We start from the raw sequence: 21,472 nt of genomic DNA, 5'->3' as shown, positions 1-21,472 counted from the left end.
AACAAATTGAACTATAAACAACACACATTGAACAAATTGAATAAACTAAATTATCAACCACTATGAACAAATTGAACCAACTCCATACATAAAAAATCACTTTCAATTACATCATCAACCACATTCAGTGCCATCACATTAACCCCTACATGACTTCCATCAAAAACTACTTTCAGTTCCATCACTTTAACCCCTAGAAAGCTTCCATCAAAAAACAATATCATACATCAAAAACCGTAGACGACTTCCATTAAAAACCAATTACAGTTCCATAAAACATCATCTCAAACTCTCCATGGCCTTCCTTTGCTGGAGACTTTAGTCTCCTTATTTGGACAGTTTGTGATGTTGAGGCTTGCTGGGATGAAGAATTGTGTGCAGTAGGAGGTTGTGAAAGCCTGACAACTGCTAGAGAAGGTTGGGATGAAGAATTTATCAGTTCTAGCATGAGTTGTAAAATCTGACCCATTAGCAGCTTTATCATTATTTTGCTTGTCGCATAAAGCTGAATTTCATACTTCTAGTCTCAGAGATGTGACACCATCAAGGCTTCATTTTGAACAAAAGGATGCAATTGGGGCACTGAAAGACTCTGGTTTGTCTTTCTTCTCATTTTCTTGGGCCTTTTGTTTTGGTACATTATTTTGTCTGAGCCTTTGCTGCACAATCGCTCCCAACCACCAAATGAAATAATCATCCATGCTTGTGAATCGTTCACTGACTTACATCCATTTTGTGCCAGCATTAAGTCCCCTCGTTTTATACTTCAATGCCTAAAGATGAGTTTTGCTCTTGAGTAATTGTTTAAAACCAAACTTAAGTTCCAAGTATGAGTTTCGCTTTCACAAGTATTCAAGCACATGTAGACTCCAGTTTGTTATTGATGTATGTTTAATCCATTGTAAAGTCCATACGCATTCACGATTAACAATTGTCTAAACATGTGTGAATGACTATCTATCGAAGGTTAGAAGAAAGTATGTATTCCCTGCTAATCAAACCCACATGTTCAAAAGTACAAACTATCAAAGTCTGCCTAGGTTGAGAAAATGGAGCTAGCATATGTTCATTAGAACATTTCCACTCATTTGTCATGGCAAAAAGAAAGGAAATTTGTATAGAATTTTGGTGTGAAAAGTGAAGAATATGGCTAGGTATTTATTTATATATATATATATAAATATAAATATATATATATATATATATGAAATCTTTTGTATTTTTTTCCTTTATTTTTTCAATTATTTTTGTTATTTAAATTGGTTGTTAAGGTCACAATGATGTTAGCATGCCCAGGCAACAGTCCAGACAAGTCTTGCCTTTGGGCTTACCCAAGTTGATGGAGCCCAACTCTTACTCTGGCAAGACTTGAGCTTTGGAAACTGAATTGGGGGCCTAGATGGCCTCTTGCTCAGGCTGGGGCCTCCCAATAAAAATGCTCTTACGAACATCAAGATTGTGCACAAGAATAGAATAAAGTGATTGGGTAAGACATAAGAGTATCTTCTGGGCCTGACCCAACCCAACTCATAAGTTGGGTAAAGTATTAAGGGAGAATAACAAGACTCTCATATAAAGTCCATTGGCCATTCCTGGTGGGTTTAAAGCTCTCAGAAGGCCTAAGGCTACAGAAACTGAGACCATTTCAGTTATGTCGGGCAAGTCCAACTTAGTGGTTATGTTTTTCATATATATATATATATATATATATATATATATATATATAAAGTAAAAGACAAAGAATGGTGAAACATTTAAAATACCAGAAAATACCTTGGGTTAATGTAAACATTAAGTGCCCGTTTGACATTGCTTATTTGGAGTGATAAGTGATTTTTTAAAAATTTTGGGAAGCCCAATTCGTTTGGTAAACTGTGAGAAATCACTTATTGTTAAAAATTGCTGTGAGAGAAAGCTATAAAAGAAAGCAGCTAATGAGGTGCTTTCATCTTCTGATTATGCAGGAATCAATTTCGAAGAGGAGCTGGGTTTAATGATTAATCGGCAATCATTTTCTGATTATGAGTAAAATCAATACCAACAACACTTTTAACAAAAATTTTATCAAACGCCAAACTACTTTCTCTCACAGCAAATTTGATAGTGATTATTTTCACAGTACAGCAATGCCAAACTGGCTCTAAGAATTGGAATTATTAATTAAATAAGGATAATATGGTAAATTCACACTTTTTTATATTAAAAAAAAATTAAAATGAAAAGAAAAATCAAATAATAGATCCTATTTTTATGAAACACAACTACCCATTATCTTTTTTAATTCTAAAATAAATTTAAATTTTTGTTAAAAAAAGTCTCTCGCATGCGCGAAGCGCGTACGGAGAGACTAGTTAAACAATAAATAAAAAAGTTCTCATGAGGTTTGTGAAACTATTAGGTTTAGTGTTATTGAGTACAAGTGATAGTCTTTTGTATGTAAGTCACACACACATACACATACACATACACCTAATATGTCATGGGGATGTAACTTGAAATCTCTTGTATGTAAGTCAAGGTCCATTTCCACTAGGCTAGACCCATTAGCATTAGGTTTAGTGTTATTAGTCTTTCATCTTTTATTTTTTCGACATGTATCATCCTATTCCCAAAATTCTGTAAGCTTCAAATTTTTTTTAGTCTAATTGTATTTCTATTTCCAAACAAAATGTTTAGTCAAATTGTATTATAATCCCCTTTCTCCTTCATTAAAAAAAAGTTTAACATTTTGTTTCCAAAATAAAGGTTTTCTTTTAAGGCTAAAAAAAGAAAATAAGTAATTGGCGGAGAATATATTATTCCAACAAAAGAAATTGAAAAAATAAAATTATTGCTAGTCAATGGAATAAATAATTATAAAAATACAAAATAATAATATTCCTCCAGTCTGTCTGTTCATTTAGTTATAGACCGAAGAAGGTTTTAAGTGTTTTTCTCTGCGATCGCCAAATTACACAAGCAGCGATAATGGCTTCCCACCTATTGAGGCGCGCCCTCGGAAGCCGCTCGACCCAGTTTCTCTCCGGCGCCGCGAATCCTAGCCCTAGCCTTCTATCCTCCTCATCACCGTCATCACAAGCAGCTAGGGTTTTCTCGTCTGATTCCACTCCGATCCGTGCCACTCTCTTCCCCGGCGATGGTATCGGCCCCGAGATCGCCGAGTCCGTCAAACAGGTCCCTCTCCGATCTCTATCGCCTTCTTCTGTTCCAATTTTCCATTTGCGCGCCTTTTATTTTGCATCAGAGTTGTATATTAATATCTGTATGTATGTATTGTATGTGTGCGTTCAGACATATATGCGCACACTTGCACTGGCATGCACTTGAAAGTTTAGGGTTTTGAAATCTTTGTGGAATTTAGATGTTTCATTGGATATTAGTCTGTTATTAAGATAATAATTTTTGGCTGGTCAAGTATTTTTGTCGTGTAGTACTAATATTAACGGTTTAGAGTTTGATGATTTGATTTGTTGTGAAGTTTGCTTCAATGGGAATTTCTTTTCCTGAATCGATCAGGGAGCTACCTCACCATAAAAATGCAAATTTAAAGAAGAGATCACATTTCCCAGAAAAATGTCGATAATTTAAATGCCGAAATTCAGTTCTTGCATGATTAGGACAATGTCCTAGTTTAATAACTAATGGGTGCGTGATGGCTGTTGTTTGTATTTACTCTGTTATGGTTTCAAGTTCTGATTCAGTTCACAATTTGCGTGGGTGCAGGTATTCAGAGAAGCTGAAGTGCCAATTGAATGGGAAGAGCATTACGTTGGGGACCAAATTGATCCTAGAACTCAGAGTTTTCTAACATGGGAAAGTTTAGAATCGGTACGAAAGAACCGGGTAGGCTTGAAAGGGCCGATGGCCACACCAATTGGGAAAGGTCATCGTTCATTGAACCTTACTCTGAGGAAAGAACTTAATTTGTATGCAAATGTCAGGCCTTGTTACAGCCTTCCTGGATATAAAACTCGATATGACGATGTCAATCTTATCACTATTCGTGAAAATACAGAGGGGGAGTATAGTGGACTTGAACATCAAGTAAGTCTTTAACGAATAAGCAGAATAACATAGTCAGATATTTTTTATGTACATAAATTTGATTAAGTTCCTTGTTTTTGTGGTAGGTGGTGAGAGGTGTTGTTGAGAGCCTCAAGATTATAACCCGTCAGGCAAGCTTGAGGGTGGCTGAGTATGCTTTCCATTATGCCAAAACCCATGGAAGAGAGAGAGTGTCTGCGATACACAAAGCAAACATTATGCAGAAAACTGATGGTCTTTTTCTTAAGGTTTGCCAACTACATTCTAGTTGATTGTTTTCCCAAGTATACTCGCATCGAAACTGGTTTGATCTTTGCTTTCAGTGTTGTCGTGAGGTTGCAGAGAAGTACCCTGACATAAAATACGAGGAAGTCGTCATTGATAATTGCTGTATGATGGTATGGATAAATTTCCCTTTAAACTTGGGGAATTTTTTTATTTATTTAAAATTTGTATACTTTAGTATTTACTTTAAAGAAGGGGAAAAAACTATATATTAAGCACGTAGTTTGAGGGTTTTTGGAGGAAAAAACTAAGGTCACGCTAACTAATTGTTTTACCTTATGCAGCTTGTGAAGAATCCAGCACTTTTTGATGTGCTAGTCATGCCTAACCTCTATGGTGATATTATTAGTGACCTTTGTGCTGGGTTGATAGGGGGTTTGGGATTAACACCGAGGTATGGCTTAAAATATGCATTTTTAATTCCTTTCTGTAGTACGATCCAAAAATCATCTGACACCAATTGCCTTCCTATGCAGTTGCAACATTGGTGAGGGAGGCATTGCCCTTGCTGAAGCTGTACATGGTTCAGCACCTGATATTGCTGGAAAGGTGAGCATTCTTGAACCGTGTGATGTTCAATCTGCAGTGTATGTAATTACACAAGAAGTCCATTCAATACCCTCACCTACCCCATCCTGTCGTTTGGTATTTGGTAACTGTTGATGTGGTCCTATTTAAGAGGATTAGCATAAATTGATAATGAAAGCCATATTACGATTGATATTGTTGAGTACATTTTATATGAATTGTTTCTTTTTTCAAAGGGTAAACTTATTAAGCTCTGCTTGTTTAGAAATAGGTTTTGTATGTATTAGTATCAATTTGCTGCTAAGTCATCCTTCTTTTGTTTAAATTTCATAGAACTTGGCAAATCCAACTGCTCTGCTTCTAAGTTCTGTTACAATGCTACGACATTTGGAGCTTCACGATAAAGCTGATCGGATCCAGAATGCAATCCTCAGCACAATTGCAGAGGGGAAGTTCCGAACAGCTGACCTTGGTGGCGCATCGTCAACTTCCGACTTTACGAAGGCAATCTGCGATCATCTTTGAGAGGATGATGCTTGGTAGGATTTGGGTTTTTTGGATTCGTAGTCAACAGATTATTGTGACTTCTTTTGGAGTCATGTTTTCAAACTTTTGTTTCGCGTTTCTTCAGTTGTTTCTGAAGGGGAATAATATCACTTCACTTGGATGATTACGAAGATATTTGTCCAGTCACGGAGAGGTTTGAAGGGCAAAAAGTGGAGAAACTAACATATTCACATATTTACATATTCATCTTCCTATGCAATATTTCTCAAAATAAACATTTTGTGTTGAAGGTGCCTTCTCAGAGAATCATTGTGCCATGGATCTTCTATGGTATTATTTTATTGTTCTGTCAAAATTTTTGGTGAAATAAGAACACAATAATATGAATCATATGATGTCTTTCCTATCTGTCTCCCTCTTACCTTATATCCTAAATTTTTTTCGTTTTATTGTGTTTCAAGTTCAACTGTTACCTCTGGTTCATCCACTTCTCCCATGTGGACAAATGTGTCAAAACAAACGCACACGAGTCCCCACATACACAAATATGTTATATTGCAAAACGACCCCAAGGATCTTTTTCATAATTCATAACTAGCCTCTCTGCACGCGCTTCCGCGCTTGCGAGAGGTTTTTTTTAAAAAATAAGTAAATTTATTTTAAAATTAAAAAAGATAATGGATAGTTATATTCCATAAAAATAAGATCCATTATCTGCCTTTTCCTTTTCTTTTAATTTTTTTAAATATGAAAAAGTGTGAATTTACCATATTATCCTCATTTAATTAATAATTTGAATTCTTAATGTTTGCATTAACCAAGGGCATTTTCTGATATTTTGAATGTTTCACCATTCTCTGTCTTTTGCTTTATATATATAGATTCATGCACATTTGGATGTGGATCTTTCTTATAATAACTCAAATTTATTTTTTTATTACCTAGTTAACCAGTTGTGTCGGTGGTTGATTTAACAAGGGATTATAGTTCACATACTAGTTGAGTTGAGACCATAAGCAAAATATTACACAACTTGCTCTTAAAAATAATAAATAAATTAAAAAAAAGCCCAAAACAATTATTAGTAGACATGTTAGGCATCATTGTGTACTACAATAAGCAAAATAGGAAAGATCTACTAGTGGTTCGGAGCAATTGCTTACTCCCTAAATAGAGGTCTTTAGTTCGATTCCTAGCATACTATACTATATTATAAGACCCTCTTTGTAAGTCTTCAAATAGGCTTTGATATGCCATGATCCTGGATGAGGTAGCCTCCCCTACCCCCTTAACTTTTTTTCATTAAAAAAAAGAAAGAAAGAATAATTTCTTACTTAATTCTTAAACAAAATACGATAATTAACGAAAAAAAAATCCCAAATAGTGGGAAAAGCATTTCCTAAGTATGCGTGCCCAGTGGGTTTGGTTTGGTGAAATAGCGAGAGAGCCACTAACCCCACTTCACTGCAAAGGCACAGAAGGAAACCTCTCTACCTATATAAACCTACTCATTTGGCTCCCAACATGCCATTACCAATATAGATCTGATCTCATTTCTGAATCTTGCTACTTGCTACTCTTTGTTAAACCCAAATCTTCAGCTTTAGCTCTCTCTCATTTCTTCTCCTCTCCAATGGCGTACGAAGGAATTCTATTGGGGATGGGCAACCCCCTCCTTGACATCTCCGCCGTCGTCGACGACGAGTTCTTGCAAAAGTACGTCGCTTTCTCTCAACCACCTTTTGCTCAATCCTTAGATCCATGAAGCTTCTCCAAGCCCTCCAGCTGTTTGATCTATTGCTTAGCTTGAGCTTTTCTAGCTCAACTACGTAGTTTTAGCTCATGTTTTAAGCTTAGGCTTTCTACGCTGAACTACAGGAACACGTAATTTGGTGTCCTGGGATTGATTTGAAACCTGATGTTGTTTGCTTTTGTGTAACAGATATGACCTGCAGCTCAACAATGCGATTCTTGCCGAGGACAAGCACCTATCCATGTAAGCAATTTAATCTTGTATCTAGGATGTGTACTTTTGTAGACTAGATATGAATCTGTTAGAGATTTTGTGGGCCATTATTTTTTGCTTAATTTGCCAATTCAAAGAGAGGGAAAGTGAACCGTGTGTTAGTTAAACTACATTGACATGACCAGTTGGAATTTAAAATGTGTTACTCTTTCCATTCAACAAATATCATACATGTACGCCTATGAAGGAGTAAGGAGAGCTTAGGGTCTATATTTATCTAAAAGGTCTTCAACAGTTTCATTTATGTAAAATTAAAGTCATCCACTCTTCGATGCGACTGTGACACAATACTTTCTTGTTAGACATATCTTTAGCTGGATGAAATCTTGACCAACATGGATGTTTGTCTCAGGTATGATGAAATGTCTTCCAAGTATAATGTGGAGTACATTGCTGGAGGTACAGCATTGATTTTGCATCGCCTGGCTTTTCAAACAGTCTTGTTGTGGATATATTAAACTTATAAATACGTTCACAATGAGTTGAATTTGAACTTTTGATTTCTGCAGGTGCTACTCAAAATTCAATCCGGGTTGCCCAGGTACTTCATGAAATGTTTCTTGTGATAATTAAATTCGATCCTTTATATCCTTCATCAATTCACCACTGAGTGTATTTCTCTTTACCTTCTGCAGTGGATGCTTCAAATACCTGGTGCAACAAGTTATATGGGTTCCATAGGAAAGGACAAGTATGGGGAAGAGATGAAGAAGAACTCAAAACTTGCTGGTGTTAATGTAATTGTCTTCTTTGTTTCCTTCTGCATTATTCCTTATTTATGAATAAGGTACACATGCAAAGACAGGAACTCTTTTGCAGTTAAAAAAAGTAAAACTTCTTTTTCCTCTTAAATTGTCTCACCAACTTATATTACCTATTGCTGTTCTGAACTAGGTTCACTATTATGAGGATGAGTCTGCACCAACCGGAACCTGTGCTGTTTGTGTTGTAGGTGGTGAAAGGTCAGTTTAAAATCAAGCTTGTTTTGAAATTTCAAATTATGCTTTCCAATTAACTAACTGTCCTCTAAATGTTAGTGTAGCTGTAAAATATACTTGTAATTTTCTGTCTATTGGACTGACAATAATCGTGTGGTATGTATATGCAGGTCACTTATTGCCAATTTGTCAGCTGCTAACTGCTACAAGTTTGAGCATTTAAAAAGACCAGAAAATTGGGCTTTGGGTACCCTTTCAACCTTTGTGTTTTAGGTTTGTGGTTCATTTCTCTAGTAATGCATTCTTCTGACCCGATTTCTCTGAAAAATCTTGATTGGACAGTTGAGAAGGCCAAGTACTTCTATATTGCTGGTTTTTTTCTTACTGTATCCCCAGACTCCATTCAGCTTGTTGCTGAACATGCAGCTGCAACTAACAAGGTTTGAAATATTATATCTTTGAAATTTCGTCTTGTTTTCTGCTCTCAATCGCGTTTGCAAGAAACAGTCTTGACCATTCCCTTTATCTGCAGGTTTTCTCAATGAACCTTTCTGCTCCATTTATCTGTGAATTTTTCAAGGATGCTCAGGAGAAAGTTTTGCCGTAAGTTCCTATCCTTTTTGTTACAGTAATAGAGTAATATGGACATACTGATGTAGATGTGCCTTTTTTTATTTATTGAAATTTAGGTATATGGACTTTGTTTTTGGAAATGAGACGGAAGCTAGAACCTTTTCAAAAGTCCATGGCTGGGAGGTAATTTCCTAGTGCCAGACCACATTAATGGTTTCCACTCATAGTGTTAATTGATTCTGATTGATTGAGTTAACAGACTGATGATGTCGAGCAAATAGCTCTAAAGATCTCCCAGTGGCCCAAAGCATCAGGAACACACAAGAGGATTACTGTTATTACTCAGGGTGCAGATCCCGTAGTTGTTGCTGAGGATGGGAAAGTGAAAAAGTTCCCAGTCATAAGGTTGCCCAAAGAAAAACTGGTTGATACCAACGGAGCAGGTATGTCTTGTGTAGCAGCTTTTAGGGCATTCTTGAAAGCATTAACATAAGCATCCAAATGTTTGTCACGTAAGATTACGACTTTTATCAATGTTGCTCCATCAGATTAGTTAAAATAACAGAGACTAACAATTGAAATTGTGATTAACTTGTTATGTTGTTTTTGGTCTAGGGGATGCGTTTGTTGGAGGTTTTCTATCTCAGTTAGTTCAAGAGAAACCAGTCGAAGACTGTGTGAAAGCGGGCAACTATGCCGCGAATGTTGTCATCCAAAGGTCTAGCTGCACCTACCCAGAGAAGCCTGATTTCAATTAAGCCATTCCTTTTGTGTCTGTCTCCACTTCCTATGTGTTATTTAAAATTTTGATTGTTTAGAAGTCTATTTCTAGTATTCTATCTTTGTATTTGCTTATTAATTATTATAGTCATTTGGATGGACTATGCATCCGGAAATTGCCCACTAAACCTAGTTATTTGGTATGGGATTTTTAACCCCCAACCCTTTCTTTGAACAAGTGAGAAGAAATTTTATACGTTATATTGTGTTGAGGAATGCTAGCTATCTTCCCTTTGTCTTTCTTGTTCAATTTATCATCATCCAATTATTATGTTGGCCGCATTTCACAAAATAAACTTTGGGGATACCGTCCCATATTTGATCGCATTATACTGCTGGCCCATCATCAAGGATGATGAAAAATGGTCCAAGTACTTGCCCAATAAAAAAAGGGCCTAGGTCTCCAATAGGAAAGGTTCCCCCAAAAAAGAAAGAGTTTGAGAAGCTAATTTTAAAAGGTAATTACTATGTCTCAAATTTAATTTTTTCGACGTAGTAAAACCACAATATAATAGTTTTTACCCATAAAAAAACATCAATTTTCGAACGTCCTAAAGCATTGGCAAAGGTTGTTTTAATTTGTGACACTCACAGACTGCCTCATCAGACAAGACAAATTGGCTGATATGACCTTCACCTTGTATTCATCTCCAGACGACGTCGTAGCTCTACAACACGACGCGTGTAGATTTTTCTCTGAGTGTTGTATCACACACCAATCGGTCGTGCTCTCTCTCTCTCTCTCTCCCCTCACAAAGTCACAAGACAACTCACACCAACAATAAAAACAAAAACAAAAACAAAAAACGCCGAGAAAAACAGAAGAAAAAAAGAAACGTTTTTTTTCGAAAAAAACCGCGATGAGCGATCAGCATCCACGGCTGAACCACCTGCGCAGCACCGCCCAAGTCCTGAGACAAGCGACGACGTCGTTTGCCGGCAACCTCTTCACCTTCTTCTTCCTCTCTCTCCTCATCTTCTCCTTCCGTACGGTCGTCGAAAATGGGACCTACCTCCTCACATCCTTTATCGACCGCGACCCTTCTCTCAAGTCCCTCCTCTCCCGCCTCGATCTCGCCGGCGCTGCCAGCCCCAACCACCGCTCTTCCCGATCTCCGGCGGATTCCCCTTCTCCGGTCACCCTCCGCCGCCGCCACCGTCCATTTCTCCACCTCACCCGAGTCGGAACCCTAGACGACGACTTCTTCTCCGGCGACGACGGCGACACTCGCTCCCAATTCGGCCCCAATCGCATCGCCCCTATCCTCATTTTCTCCTCCGCCTCTCACTCCACCTCCAAATTAGGGTTTAATGGAACTTACGGAACTAGGGTTTCTGAAATTGTCCGCTCCGGTCTCACGTTCAAAGCCGATAAATTCACCATTTCCGATGACAGAGCTGGAGAGGGAGATAGGGAAGGCAATAGCAGTGAAGGAGAGGAGAAAGGCGGTGATGAGGAATTGGATGATCGGGTCGTCGATTTGCAATTCTTCATCAAGGGATTGGAGCTGGGTCGCCGAGATGTGGCGACGTTGTTCTTTCTTGTGAGTTTCTTATCTGCAGCTTACGGTTGGGTAATTCTTGGGTTTCTTATTACGTATTCATGGGTTCTTGGCGTTGTGTTTACCACAGTTGTGAATGATCTGATCGGGAGGATTACTTCGTTTGTTGGTCTGGTTTGGGATGGGTCTAGACTGGGCGTCAAGAGGCTCTCTGGGTTCATTCTCATGAGGTGGGCGGTGAGAGATGCTCTCACTCAGCTTCTCGGCTTGTGGTATTTCGGGGAAATTGAGGACCAGTACTCATTTTTCAAACTTTTCATCAGGTTAAAGTTGATGCCTTTTTCGGTTATGCCTCCGTGGATTCGAGGTTATGAGAAGGAGATTTCTGGGTTTCTGTTAATGTGGTTCGTGTTGGATACATTGGTGGCATTCGTATTCGCTGTCGATGCTTGGGTTGCCATAGTGGATTCGAGGAAGAATGGAAGGGAGATTGTCAAGGAAGGATGTTATTTGATGCTGTCAATGTTGCGCCAAGCTATCCAGATTAAGTGTTTGGAAGCTATATTTTGTGGGTCATCTGTAAGATGGATTGTAGCTCGAATTTGTGGAAAATCTTTTGCCAAGCTTTTTCAGGCAACTGTGGAAGTCTACTTTATGGTGGCTTGGCTGATATTTTACTTTGCAGCGAGGGCGAGGTGTAGGGATGCTAGTTCTCAGGGGGATAGGATCGGAGCTCTAGATTGAGAGCCTTAGATGATACTTGTGAGTAAATGGCTGGCAGTTTCTCTTGCAGGCTTCAGTTGTAACACTACATTCCTGGTAATCTTTCAGTGCTCTGTGTGTTCCTGCTTTGGATTCCCTGATATTCAGCACTGCTATTGTTTAGTGTAGTCGCTAGACAATGTTGTTGTATGTAATGTATCAGAGAGCAGTATACTACTTGTGTATTACCTTGCACAAGAATCCTTCATGTGTAAATGACATTGCAATCATTGTTTTAATTCCCTGTATTGCATGCTCCTTTTGTTGATGATAATGAAAGCAATTCATAATCGTCATTGTAAGAGTTACTTAGATCGTTACAGCATTCAGCCTTCATTTTTTCGGTTGTTTTTGTTATAGAGGAATTTCTTTTTGAAGGATACTGTTCTGTTTTCATTTTGGTTATAAACATTGTACAGGATTTGTGAATGCACCTTAATTTACTTTATGGGCCACCGTATAGGTATGTATTAGTGTTCGTGTTACAGTAAGCTAAATGTGATGAGATGAGAAAAGTAGATAACCTTTGTGAGAGTACATAATTGTGCATTCTTGAGGTGTTTTATGTATATAAATGAGTCTAGGGTCATATGAAATATGCATTGAGCCATCAAGAGCTTTCATTATACGGTCTATATTCATTATGTGCAGTGAGGCAACTTGTATAATTTCATGATGAGATCGTAGAAGATGGATAGGCTTTATCTTGTAAGAGCCTAATAGATAGGCTCGCTGCTGCCAAGCAATTCCCTTGTGGTGATGACTGATGAACAATCCATTAATGACGTGGGGATTGATCCACCAAGACTGGATCAAGAAAGAATAGTGGGTTTTAATCCAGGCCTTTATTTGATTGGTTCATAGCATGCCCTGTCTCGTCAAACTAACATAGAATCTGATTCATTATAGCTTTGAAGTTGACTTCCAACATCCTGTTAAATTGATAGAGTTTATGTTTGGATGGTATGCTAAAAGGGCCTTTGAGAATTAGTCAGTTTTCAATATTTTTAAGTCATCTGAGCCATGTACAGTATCTTTAATTGGTAGCCTTCCTCTTTGGAATTTTATGGCAAGAAAGCAGCTCTTGGAAGGTCTTTTGCAACTTTGGCTTGAAACCTGGAAAATTAAAGGCAATGACTTGCTGTTCACTGGATCTGCAGATCCCACACTGTTAACAAAGAACTGACTGTATATTTATTTACTTCAAAAGATAATAATAATACTAGAGACAAAAATATATTAAAAAATCTCAAATTTTAGGCACCAACTAATATGGAACATGAAATGACTGTTATTTTAATATCTCAGTTAAAATAATATTATCAAATCCAATGCTGCCACATGGAATAACAATGGAACAATGAATAAAAGAGGAAGAAGGGATCTGGAACACTGCTGATACAGGGTAGGAAGTCAATGGCATAAAATCTCAAATATATGATGTTCATATGCTGCAATTTTAAATTACTAAATCACTAAAAAGTCCTCATTCCCATGATTATGGTTTCAAATATAGCCAGTAATTTGTTGGGTTCCATTTAATTCAGACATCAAAACCTCCATCTCTTCTTCTTCTTCCTTTTTTGGTGGTCTTTTTTGGTTAAATAAATGCAACCAGCAACCAGTCAACCGCTTTGCCAATGGCCAAAATGTAAACTGAGCTCACTCACAAATATGCATCTAGTTTCTGAGTGCTCTTGCATTGCATGAGCAACTGAAATTTTTGGCCCACTTAAAAACTGTGACAAGTTGGTCTCAGTTAGTTGGCTGGTTGGTTCTGGTCCTGCTGAGATCCGGTGTGCATCAAATTTTAGCTCTGGTGTACCTAGTTTGGACCACTTCACTTATGTTTGTTTCATATGCGCCGTGCTTATAAAAAAACAGCACAAGTTCTGAGCAAGTAAGCAGAACAGAATTTACTATTCTTGAACTGAATTACATTGGTGACCTAGAACATATTAAATGTTTTACAACTCTACATATTGTACAACAATAAGGCTGCATATCTGCTGATTTGCATTATTATTGGAGCACAGACCTCATGAATCAATTAAATACTTCAGTGTTGTCTGTTAGTACCGAACTGAATTCTCAAAGACACAGAGGAAACCTTCGATCAACCGGAGAGCTAGCGCATCGAACAACATCGAGGAAAAGACTCTCGTCGCACGGTATATAGAGTTTCGAATCAGCATGGAAATCGTATTCTTCTCGAGCTTGATCGAGCAATGCCCTAAAGAGAGGGTGATTAAGTAAGGTGACTTTGATCACAAACCTCTTCTGGTTCTCACCCACATAGACTACTAAGTGACCCTTTGGGACATCTTTTGGGATTGAGTTTTCTTCATGCATGGAAGACCACAAAGCCCATTGACAGCAATTCTCACAGCATGTAGAAGAAGGTAAGCTCCCTCTACTTCCTATCTTCCTCCACTTGTTTGCACACACCCTTACAAACTTCCCCTTCATCATGTTTATATGCATACACACAGAGGGAGAGAGAGAGAGAGAGAGAGAGAGAGAGAGAGAGAGAGAGAGAGAGAGAGAGAAGAACTGAAATAGATGGGTTGGTTTATTTTGCACGAAGGTGAAAGGTATATATATAGTTGTGGAAGAGGAGGCACTATTTTGGAGCATTAAATGGTTGACATGATAGGCTAGCTAAGAGAGGGAAGGGAAGCTGAGAGAGATGATATTTCTTTTTTCTTTTTAAATGTGATCAAATTATATAACTTTGCACTACCGTGCTGTACCCTTCACTCCTTTAATATAAATGCATCTTGATACGAAATTGTACGAACATGCATATCAAAGATTATAAAATCATACATAAATAAACATGCCACACTGTGAGCAGTCTTTTTTTTCTTCTCTTTCTCTTAAGAAAGCATGGTGCTTGGAGAGTGATTTTTCGTAGTTCTCAAACTTAAAGACCCCACAGGTTGGGAGTGGAAAAGATAAGATATGAAACTAAGGATGGGATAAGCTTCTTGGACAAAGTGTGTGCGATCCCACTTATTTGTAATGCCATGATTTTTTGCTGAATTTAATATATGAATCTGCCAAAAAAAAAGAAAGAAAAAGGAAACAGCTCCATAAAAAACCAGTAGTGCAGAGAGATTAGATTGTGTGCCTTTTGAGTACATCATCAAGTGCAAGCAACATTCTTTTAGCTGTAACACAAGATATTATTTTACCTATTGTTTTGCTTAGTGTGTGAGTTGAAGATGATGGTCGGCTAATGAGAAAGCCAATTACAAGTCAAAAGTTTCTGATATTCCTTCCTGCTCTGCTGTAGATCACATTTGGGGTAGGATATATGGGATATGAGCTAAGGCATTTGCTTTTTTTTTTTTTTTTTTTTATAATAATAATTATTTCCCACTTAGTTGCATTCAAGATTTAATCAGGATCAGCAGCACTAATTTGTTGCTTTTTTATCACTTCTTGCACCATGTACCATCCGTACGTACAACATTGTTGCTCTGCAGTCTTAATATCCTGTGAGTATTGTGGGAACCTAATTAAATCAAACCCTAGGTCAAATAATTCCTACTATTTGGGGATTATTTGACCTAATTGGGAATTAATCAACCTAATTGGGAGTTACTCAATTTAATTGGGAATTACCCAATTAAATTGAACGTTACCTAATTAGGTTGAGAATTGATTTGGTTAATTACCACGATCCCCAAATAAATGAGGAGTTGCCTAATTGAATCGGGATTTGATTTAATACCTACCACAATTAGGGATTTGATTTACCCTAATTAATCAAATCCCTAATTAATCAAATCAATTCCAAAAAGGGGAGGAATAATTCCCTTCCATCTACGGAATTATTCCTCTGAAACCCTAGCCTAAGAGACTACTATAAAAGCATAGCCACACAATGGTTGAGGTACGCCTAAATTCTTACTAAAACTATGCAGAAATTATTTCTCAAAACCCTAGCCACCTCCTCTCTTTCTCTCTCTCACACAAGGCTCCGGCCACCACACACGGCTCCGGCCACCAGGTTTTTCTTGAATTACCTTACCTAACTTAAGTATCGGAGGGCCTTTGGCCAACACCCCTGGGTGTGGTCTTTTACTCCGATCTGTTTTGCAGGGAGAAAGAGAGGCGGAAAAGACGAAGGAATCTTGGGCGAATATTCTTGTGAGGAAATTTGCTCCCACAAGTATCTTTGCTGTTTAGATTTTGGATAAGTTTTTGAGTATCTTTGCAGTCCGACTTTCTAAGCAGGAGATGGGCTATGCGTAGCAGAAGGGATGGATGGATGTATCCTGGGTTGCAGAGCATAAAATGGGACTCACATTTTATAATCTTATAGAACGAAAATTCAATTCTCGATTGTAGTAACATTCTCCATTTCCTCGCCAACCAAAATGGGATCCGTTTTAAGGTTTCTCTAAGAAATAAGATGATCAATATTTATGCATAAACAATGGTATTTTAACGATGACCTAAGTGGAGGGAAATGCTCTATTTTCAGACTCTGAAAATGAACAATTAATCATGTTAGTTCTTAATAGTATAAGCATCTCTTTCACAACATAAGTTTGGCAAGAAAAACTTACCATAGAAACTATACAAGTCCTCAAATTAGGTCCTACCACTTTGTTGATAAATAAATATTACCATCTTGCATGGAGATACAAGTTTAGGCTTAAAGATTAGCCAGACACTTTCTAGGTACCCATATATGTGATTTTCATAGCATCCTCTGGCTAGTTATTGTGGAGTTACATACAGGCAGCTAAGAGACCACTTCAGTCAAATCAAGCCATTTCATAAAATATAAATTCGAAAAAGCAAGCAAATAGTGAAACGGTGCAGTTTGTTGTGGATCCTGTGGTTGTGATTCTGAGTGGGTTCAGATGTTTGAAGTTTATTTGCTGAGAGAGAGAGAGAGAGAGAGAGAGAGAGAGAGAGAGACAGAGAGAGACAGAGAGGAGCCAGCACACTGATTCATCCCCCTGGAGACAAAGTTTGCTGTGCTAGGTTGGTTGAAAGGCATAGTTCCTCACTCTGTCCAATCATTTTTGACTAAAAACTAGCAACAGTTCTGCTGCAGACATGGAGAGGGAGTGGAAGAGAGTTAATATCTTTGAAAACTCTCAAGATCCAGCTATCAAAATAAAAGTACAGATAGAAATCAACTTCCATTTGTTGAGGACTTTTAAATCAACATGTACAAGCTTTAGGTAATGTGAGAAAGTTATATTACGTTGTACAAATTGCTATGTGCTTGTTAGTAGGAAACCATTTTATTCATATATTTCATTGTGATGACATTACAAAAGATACTGAGTTAACCAACATTGAGTTTAGTGACATTCATTTTTCACTTTCTTAAAGATTGTCGTGAGAATTCAAATCTTATGAACAAACTTGTTCTCCTGAATTCAAATCTCATGATCATACATCTTGGAAGCATATTAAGATGGTGGGTCATGAGGGTAGGGGAGCTTAGCAAAGGGACATGGAATGGTGCACATGAGGTTGGGCCAATATGGCTCACGGGTGAGTGAGAAGTTGAGAAGTGAGAGAAGGGTTGAGAAGTTGGTGACACCTCAAGTAACCCTAACTCATATTTGGCAAGATCAGCAATGATTTGATTTGAATTGGAATCTATCTCCCTCCATGTGTAGTCGTCAGCTCTTCTTAGCTGTCACTCCTGCCACTTCGATTTCCGACTTCACTTTCAACTACCTCCTCCCATCCCTTCCCATTAATTCCTTCCCATGCTTCCTCTCGGGAAGCAATGCTCTGATTTTTTTTTTTTTATTCTTCTTCTTTTCTCCTTTTGTGTGTTTACTAGATATTTTCACTCGTTTCACCCACCTAATTTTGGAAACAACTTACATATCACGGGTGTATATTTTTTTCATTTGTCTCTCTCCTTACGTAGTGTGTCATCCATGAAGAAAGACAAGAACACACTGCGCTTCTCTTCAAAATTTACAAGACTTTTCAACAATACCATTACCTCTCAATCAAATGGTACATATAAAGTCTCTACACCCAAATTGGGTTTCAGCTCTCCTTAGACCACAAAAGAAAAAAATGACACATAAAAAGATTAAAAGAGAGTTAAGAAAAGAAACTGAATCCACCTACTCTACTCACCCACTGACATAAAACCCATCTCTCCACTAGTGAGAAGAAGCTACGTATTCTTTGTCATTTTACACTATTTTATAGACTATTTATTTGTACTGGGATAGCAAGTCAGCCTCAATGAATGTTGAGCTAGAATTGACCAAACCTATACATTCAAGAGGTTCCATACATACAGTGATAATGTTGAGCTATTTTGAACATTAGGTTAGCTGGTTCTGGCAGTGTTGGTGAGACAATATATAATAGCTTACATGTTCAGTTAATGTTGTTCAAACATTACGTAACTGAGTTTGCCAAATTTCATTGTATTCATTTCTTGCACACACACCTACTGTTGTAGTAAAAATTGGCTCATAATGTGTGTTCGTTAGTATACATGTAGAGCTCATAATGCATCAACGGTTGAGAGTCGCCTACTTGCACGCGCATAATTAATACAATCACAAATCATTACAACAAACCTCGAATGCACAAAATTCAATACACATAAATGGACTGAACAATTACATCAAACCTCAAATACACCAAAGTGAATACAAGTAGTGAAAAAAAAAAAAACATACCATTTCATAAAGCCTCAAGTACAACTATATCAATCATTGTGAAGGTTTTGCTTATCATCTTTTGCGAAAGAGAAAAAACATTGTCAAGGGCTAGAATGCATGTGGAGTCCCACCTGTGCATGATAGCTCTACCCGTTTCTATATGGCCATGGGAGGAACACGATGATCTGACAACATGAACGCATGCATAACAGATAAGTAAATTTAATGGATGTGACAAATAACACATAATTTGAAGAAATATGGCCATCCAAATTCTATATCCACAAAACATGTGATTTCTTATCTAGGTTGTAGTCTTGTAGAAATGCAGCTGGATCATCATCATCATCATATATATATATATATATATATGAGTTTGGACTAGCACTAGCCATTCCAAGCACAAACACTTGGATTGAACCTGATGCACTAGCCATTCCAAGCGGACACACTACCACTCCGAGCTTGCACCGAAGAAAAACTAGTCATCGTCGTGCCTACCCTTTTGAATATTAAAAGGGGGAAGAACCCAACCCAACACAGGATTACTTGACATTACTTGGTTATGGCCCAAAGATCCATTTCTGAATTTGCTCTGCAATGGATCATCAGATCTTTGGGCTAGTTTCACAATCAAGTGGCCCATTGTGCAAGGAATCACAATCTCATGGAAGTTGCTCTCCTCGAGCCCTTTTCTTTGTTTGTTGTGTGTGCAAAGGACTGGTTAGGTTGAAAGTGGTTAATATCTTCCAAATTGAATATGGAGATATTTATCGTTGGGATTAGGACGTTGAAAGTGGACGAGGGGCACATGTTGCTTTTGTATTTGTTTTCCAAAACCGTTCACAAAGAAAAAGAAAATTAGTGGTTTTATTTCCCAAACCCAACTTGATCTTTGGGCTATAGTAAAATCTGAAAATTACCTGTCACCAATCCAATTATCAAATTTTCAATGGCAATGAATTTCAAAATTTATCCCACTTTCACAAAGTGGAGGAACAAATCTACAGCCTAACAGTTAGAGATTCTCTTCAAAATAATTAACTTATCTTTCTTCTCTTAATGATTACGGTTTCATTCTTTATTATTTAAATAAGAGCTTTTATATTTCTGTCAATAATAGTGTGATTTGTGTGCATAAATTTTCTTTTTGTATTTTTCATAAATTATTTTTATATATGTGTCAAATTGTAATTCACAAAAAAATAAAATAAAATTATCTCCTTATTAAAAATGAGGCAAACAGTATCTTGATGTAATACTAGTTCTCACCCTCTTATTATATTTTCTTTTGCAACAACAATATTAGATAATAAAAAAAATACAAAATCTGTAATCCCCAGTTGACAACTTGGCAAGAAACATCTAGACTGATGGCCTAATTCTGAATTTTGTATGGCAATATATATTCATGATTTGACAACTTAAAGTGACCCAACAGCAAAACCATTATGCTGGATTGACTTAATTTGTGTTGGTGAATAAAATAATATAATCCCACTTGAAAGGTGGGATTTTCCTATTGAGGCAGCTAAGTGGACAAGAAGTGCTCTCAACCATCATTAACAGAGCCTTATATTAATTTTTTAAAATTTATAAGCTGGTAAATTATATAGAAACCCACTCAATCTTGCCCCGTATTTGGTGGAGACCCATAATTAATTACTCATTTTAATTTCAACCGAAATCGTTATTTTTTAGGAAAATTCACTATTATACTCAATATAGGAGTCCAAATTATAGAAAAAACTTATATAAAATGAACTTTAGAAACACACTTAAAGCCCATTTACAACATAACAAAAAGGCTTTTAAATTCTTTTAAATTACAAAACTGCTATTGATTTCTTAAAACAAACTCATCCCAAAATCCTCATAAAAAAGCCTAAAACACTCAATAAGGCATCAAAGTAATTTAATAATCAAAATTAAATTCAATAGGGCCAATTGTTATTTTTTGAGTTTTTTTTTGTTTGTTTATAGAAATTACATAGCGTAAGATTTATTTATAATTTTAGTGCTAATAATGGATATATGACTAAATATCTCTATTTTTTATTCCTCAGTTCCTCTATATAAAGCAGCATACTCTCCCAAAAAAAAAAAAAAACCATCTCACATTCTCTCTTCATCTATTTCCACTTGGGTTTTGTGACGAAATTGAACTTCTAAACTACCACAAACCCTTTGCTCAAAAATCAAAGTTGTATACACGTTTGTATTCAAAAACCTTTGCTCTAACACCAAGTTTTGAAATGAAGGTGGTGGCATTCTTTTTGGTTGTGATGTTCATGGCCAGCTATTGCTTGGCAGCAGCGCCAAGGAGGGCTATGTTGGGACGAACGTATGGACAAGAAGAGCAGCCACACCGGCATGTCGAAAGCGGAAAATCCATGGAAAATAGCATTGGAAAGTACCCAGGAAGCAGTTTGGACAACCACAATATCGACAACCACCACAGCATACCTAGACAGCATTACAATGACCCCAATGGCTCTTCTCAAGGAGATGGTGGTGATGGTGGAAATGGGTAAATAAAAGCTGGTCCTGCATGGATGGGAAATCCTATGTGATGTTAGTTTGGTGTGAACACTAGTTATTAGTTCTACTTGGGCTTTGGTATATTCTCCTATAAGCTTTTGTATGGATGGTGATTTGCGCTTTGCCTGTAATCTTATAAAAATTATCTGGTATAGTCTGGAGTCCGACAGCGATTTATACAGTTGAATTGTGTTATAGTCAGTCGCCCACGCGTGAGAATAATTCCTGACCATATCACATAAATGGTGAGAAATTGCCAACTGAGCTTGGGGACTGATCATGTCAAAATTCTTAATGGATTTAAAAAGTCTCATA

General features: G+C 37.2%; 4 protein-coding genes across 4 annotated transcripts; 3 read left to right on the top strand and 1 right to left on the bottom strand.

Annotated features, from left to right (window-relative positions):
• On the top strand, positions 2,882-5,772 carry LOC18773383 (isocitrate dehydrogenase [NAD] catalytic subunit 5, mitochondrial). Its single transcript, XM_020566436.1, has 8 exons — positions 2,882-3,174; positions 3,724-4,044; positions 4,131-4,292; positions 4,368-4,442; positions 4,614-4,723; positions 4,806-4,878; positions 5,191-5,396; positions 5,489-5,772. The coding sequence occupies exons 1-7, from the start codon at positions 2,968-2,970 to the stop codon at positions 5,380-5,382; spliced, it is 1,140 nt and encodes a 379-aa protein (XP_020422025.1). The 5' UTR covers positions 2,882-2,967; the 3' UTR covers positions 5,383-5,396; positions 5,489-5,772.
• On the top strand, positions 6,774-9,902 carry LOC18772157 (adenosine kinase 2). The gene is made up of 12 exons (XM_007206406.2): positions 6,774-7,080; positions 7,307-7,360; positions 7,743-7,789; positions 7,900-7,931; positions 8,026-8,127; positions 8,285-8,352; positions 8,499-8,575; positions 8,671-8,768; positions 8,861-8,931; positions 9,018-9,084; positions 9,161-9,344; positions 9,517-9,902. The coding sequence occupies exons 1-12, from the start codon at positions 6,998-7,000 to the stop codon at positions 9,657-9,659; spliced, it is 1,026 nt and encodes a 341-aa protein (XP_007206468.2). The 5' UTR covers positions 6,774-6,997; the 3' UTR covers positions 9,660-9,902.
• LOC18773635 lies at positions 10,232-12,322 on the top strand. The gene has a single exon (XM_007205097.2). The coding sequence runs from the start codon at positions 10,542-10,544 to the stop codon at positions 11,925-11,927; it is 1,386 nt and encodes a 461-aa protein (XP_007205159.1). The 5' UTR covers positions 10,232-10,541; the 3' UTR covers positions 11,928-12,322.
• LOC18775576 lies at positions 13,842-14,853 on the bottom strand. Its single transcript, XM_007206658.2, has one exon. The coding sequence runs from the start codon at positions 14,580-14,582 to the stop codon at positions 14,037-14,039; it is 546 nt and encodes a 181-aa protein (XP_007206720.2). The 5' UTR covers positions 14,583-14,853; the 3' UTR covers positions 13,842-14,036.

Source organism: Prunus persica, chromosome G6, assembly GCF_000346465.2.
Source record: "Prunus persica cultivar Lovell chromosome G6, Prunus_persica_NCBIv2, whole genome shotgun sequence".
NCBI lineage: Eukaryota > Viridiplantae > Streptophyta > Magnoliopsida > Rosales > Rosaceae > Prunus > Prunus persica.
This window is presented reverse-complemented; position numbering and strand designations above follow the sequence as displayed.